The sequence below is a fragment of the Physcomitrium patens genome, chromosome 16, assembly GCF_059467195.1.
Source record: "Physcomitrium patens ecotype Gransden chromosome 16, ASM5946719v1, whole genome shotgun sequence".
Taxonomy (NCBI): Eukaryota; Viridiplantae; Streptophyta; class Bryopsida; order Funariales; family Funariaceae; genus Physcomitrium; species Physcomitrium patens.
The window spans coordinates 2,737,185-2,741,634 of record NC_143425.1 but is presented as its reverse complement, the minus strand read 5'-3'; the positions used below and the strand labels follow the sequence as shown (position 1 = coordinate 2,741,634).

Genomic DNA, 4,450 nt, shown 5'->3' with positions numbered 1-4,450 from the left:
TAGCCAAAGCCTTGATCTTCACTGCTGTTAGCTCTAATAGCCTTCACTTCAACTGATTTTAGCCAGAGGAGTGTTTCTTAACAAATATGTAAAATATTTGTTAAAATTGCCCAATGTTCATTCATGAATGTAAAAACAATTACCATGGTATAAACTGGGCACCTCAATTGACCTGGCCAAATCCATCCAATCAATCATACTTTTGTTTTAAAATAGATTATAGAATTTAAATAACTTGTACAAACAATCCTCCCAAAGTAGATGGATTAACAAATATTCATATAATGTATTTGTTTATCCAAATTTTTATATTAATAAATAAATTAAAATTAAAATTAAAAGATGCAAATCTAGAACAAATGAGAAAATTACCTTTTTGTTCGAATCTCCAAGAAAAATACAACTACAAGTTCATACTGATTTGGATCTCTTTCAATACGAACTGAACTACAATTGTATAGCTGCATGCAAGGAACAGTAATAAAATAAATAAACGCTTAATAGAGTCAGAGTTGTTAGATCTTTCTCTTCAATGGTAATAGCACAGTCAGCTGGTACTCAATAAACCAACGCAGTGGCTATCAATGCAGGTCCCCCAGCCAGAAGAGATGATGCAGAAATCACCTGCAGATTCAGGATTCTGCTTCACACTTGCACGTAAACAGCGGCAACAGATGTGTAACAGGGCGTTACAACGTGACGACGCTGCAAAGGAATACCACACAAGTCGATAAAAGCAGAGTGAAGTTGAACGGTGGCAATGCCATTGCAACTTAACAATTCCCATTCAACTCACCTCAGCAAGGGCAGTCGGCGAAGGTCATACCCCTTCTCACCAACCATGCGAGGAACAGTCACAACATACTCTTAAATTCAAATCTACTCTTAAGTTCTGCAAGTATGTCACCGGCAAGGGTATTGCAGCAGCTGATACAAAGCCGGGACAACACCCCTGCCTTCGTCACGTTCTCTACTTCTTTCCATGTGGGTACGAAACTGAGCCATTCCGGTGGCTTCATCACTCTCTCCGTTTCCTGCCCCTTGTGCATGCATGTTCGGCTATCTGAGATTCACCGTCGTCATCGCCATCATCTCTACTGCCTACGGAGTCACTACCTCTCCACCTACACTATCTACAACCGACCACACACCAAGTTGCACGCGTGCCAAGGGCAATCACATCACGTTGCCGTGAGCACCCACCACCTAACTGCAACTCAATTCTATGATACATTCGTAAGCAGACGGCGTCTGCAACTTGAGTTCGCAAGGATGAGTACCTGCGGTGAATTCTACCGTTGCATGGACGTGACTCTGGCTATAATAGCGCTAATGCTCTTGTTCAAGGCGCCCAGCCCATTCACAAGCCTATCGAGCTTGGTATCCACGCCCTCGATCATCTCCAGTTGCCGCTGCCTCTGACCTTCCCCAGAATGAACTGTTCGTTCCATCCTCTCCATGTGCTGCCGAAATAGCTCCATTGTCAACTCGGCACGAATGTTGAGCTCTTCCTGCCTCTTCTCAGAGGCTTCAAGCCGCATTGTGAACAGCTGCTGCATTTCACGCACAATGGCGACGCTCGAGGAGCCCTGGCGATGGTGACTTGGTTCTCCCTCTTCTTTGCCTTCGCCTAAGACATCTTCATTCCCAGGAGTTCTGCTAGGGAATTCTGACCCCTCGTCTTCGGAGCCTGACGAGACCTCAATCTCAGGCATTCGGGTAGGATTATCCCCAGCAACTTCCAGCCACACGTCGTAGAACTTGGGCTTCAGCAACTCCCTCACAGCTTTGCCGGACAAAGCATCTGTTTCATGCTGCGCACGTTTCTCCAGCCTAAGTTTGTACTTCGTGCATTCACGACGCACTTTCCAGTACTTACTCTCACACTGGTTTTTGGTGAATTCTCGGCCAAACTTCTCCTGCATAGTCTTAATGATCGGGTCCCATTTCTTCTGATTCTTCACCTTCCCTCGGCTCTCAATGTACAACCTTCGGTGCACGTCATCATATGTCTCGAACAAATATTTCACCATGTCCTCAGTCCATGGAACTGCTGTCTCAATCTCTTTGCGCTTCCGCTTCCTGCCAGCTTTCCCTTCCCCATCTGAGCTGTTATAATCTTCATGTTTCAGCTCTTTCTTTTCCTTTCTGTGCTTTCTTTCCTTACTTTGACCTTCCACGAGCTTCATGCTCTGGTGATTCTTCCAAGCCTCCCCTTCTGGCCAGTGCAATACTCCAGCGTCCAGAGAGTACTCTATATCGCCATTTTGGTCAAATTCCACTGGCACGCCATCTTTCCAGATCTTGCTTTCTTTTCGCTGTCCCCTTTTCAGCTCCACTTCCGGAAAAACGATTGGTAGGGCGCTGAAGCCCTCACTCCAACCGCCATAGCCACTGCTATCTAGCACTCCGGGTGAAAAGAGAGCCAGATGCTCGTCACTAAGTGGCTGCATGGAAAAAGGCACGTTATTGAGATAGCACCTACACTAATCCTCAACAACGGTGCCTTCCTGTGGCAAGATCCACCACACATATCAGTGAATGTCACTAGAAATTTTCTTAAACGGAATTGTTTGTTTTGAATCATTTACAAAAATCAATCTATCAGAAGACGATAAATTCGCAAGGAAAACTCGTTTTAATCAACTCCAAAATTGTCCGTACTTCTTTCTCCTCCAAAAATAAATAAATAAATAAAATATGAAAAAAACACACACAAATTTATTTATTTGTTTATTCATACAAACACATGTGCATGCGAAAAGCGGTATCTGGAAAAATATGTTAAGTAATAACTACAATGTGAATCGAAGGGTCGCCACTTGCATAAAATACCCATATTTCAGTCGATCTCACAAATTCTCAACTACTCTAAGATATGTAACTTAAAAAAAAAGTCGCTCAAGACAAACACCGCAACTCGTCATCTATACTCACCAACCAAATACTGTACCCCTAATCATCATCATAGCCTGAGATTACCCATAAACGCTAACAAATATTTTTCAAAAATCCTGTTTATACTGGGACAGACCGTTAATATACGCGATCGTTTGGACTCTTCTTTCGCCCTCCCACTGCTGTGGCATGAATCTCAAGATCGTCAAGCTAATGTGGCAGCTTGCATCTAGATGTGTCGATACCTTTCTGACGAGAGTGACTAATCTTCTCAAGAAACAACCGCTTCGTGGAATCGTCCCAACCTCTAGATCTACGCTTCTCGTTCCAAACGATCGCCCTCTAGCACCAACCGGCTCAGGAAGCTTACGAGTACCCTAGACCTCAAACTAGGTTTGCATCTTACGAATAGTCTTAAGCGCCTCAACCACCGCACCCTGAAACCCCAGGTATCTACTCGCCACAGAAGAATCTCTTGCACCGACCACAGTCGACCAGACTCCAGCACCAGATGTAAGAGTCCCAAACACCCTTGAGGCGAAACACTACAGTAAAGCCCTGTTGAAACAGACCACCGCGAGAATCCACGACCTTTGTCGATTTCGGACCCCAACATCTAACCCTAGCTCCCCACCATTTCCTAGCAGGATGCTACTATCCCGATTATAAACAGATAACCAGCTGCAACCAAGATGCAAGAAGATCCAACCTGTCTAGTGTGCAGCTTCACCACCACCACCACCACCTCCGACCTCCGGAAAACTCTTCAATCGACAGTAGGGTGACACAGAGAGGAGATTTGATACCCCTGTACAGAAAAACCTTCCCAAATTCAGACCTTCTTGCTGATGCGCTCGACTCGGGAGGCACATGGACTGTCTAACACAAGTATGGCGGAAGAGTTCCCAGCACCTACTAATCGGCACGCACATGGACCGGAACGCGAATTGAATATTGGTTTCTGCGGGTGCTGCTGCATCGGAAGGAGCAAATCCGGGCGACACAATATGTGGGACCACTCGAACCAGGGTCGAGAGGCTCGACCAGTTGAGGGAAACACGAACCCCAAACTTCGTCAAAGGGAAAAGAGGAAAAGCCACCCGCGAGCAAACAAGACGAGGGCCGAGACTGGGGCCGGAGCATGTTATGGCGGAAACCGAATGATGCGGCGCCCGGATCGCGATTGAGGAAGACCAGATGGAGAGTGCTCACTGTTGAGCTGTTGCACGTGGAGGCGTCGTCCCCTCTCCAGTGCCTCTCGGCGTCACCCCCACCTCCGCATTCACGTAGTTTTTCCCTTCTAACTTCGTTCTCTTTTTCGTCTTTTCTTTAATCTCCGCTGCCAGTTCTCAGGTTCTGGGGCCCACCATGACAGCTGCCGGAGTGCTTCTGAAGCTTCTTCCCCGGTAATTCTACTCCTTCCCGAGCGGCCATTCTGAGCCACCCCGTCCCAGATTCTAGATGAACGCCATTCTACGACTACTGGTCGATGGACCACCGAGTTTTCTGTTGAAGCCGATGCACGAATTCATGCCGAGTTGCTATGGAATCT

The 4,450-nt window shown here is 46.3% G+C and overlaps 1 protein-coding gene across 4 annotated transcripts; it reads right to left on the bottom strand.

The window, feature by feature from the left end:
* Positions 1-742: 742 nt before the first annotated feature.
* Positions 743-3,777, bottom strand: LOC112293588 (uncharacterized). 4 transcript variants are annotated; one of them, XM_090256705.1, is made up of 2 exons: positions 3,035-3,777; positions 743-2,510 (listed from the first exon to the last, which is right to left on the bottom strand). In XM_090256705.1, exon 2 carries the CDS (start codon positions 2,451-2,453, stop codon positions 1,293-1,295), a length of 1,161 nt encoding a protein of 386 aa, XP_090112831.1. In that variant the 5' UTR covers positions 2,454-2,510; positions 3,035-3,777; the 3' UTR covers positions 743-1,292. The 4 variants fall into 4 exon arrangements, with proteins under 4 accessions (XP_090112831.1, XP_024398974.1, XP_073395937.1 ...); XM_024543206.3 differs by having other exon boundaries at positions 3,608-3,777; XM_073539836.2 differs by having other exon boundaries at positions 3,305-3,616.
* Positions 3,778-4,450: the final 673 nt, after the last annotated feature.

Excerpts from the sequence above, each read along its gene's own strand:
- LOC112293588 (XM_090256705.1), bottom strand. The coding sequence starts at position 2,453 with ATGCAGCCACTTAGTGACGAGCATCTGGCTCTCTTTTCACCCGGAGTG.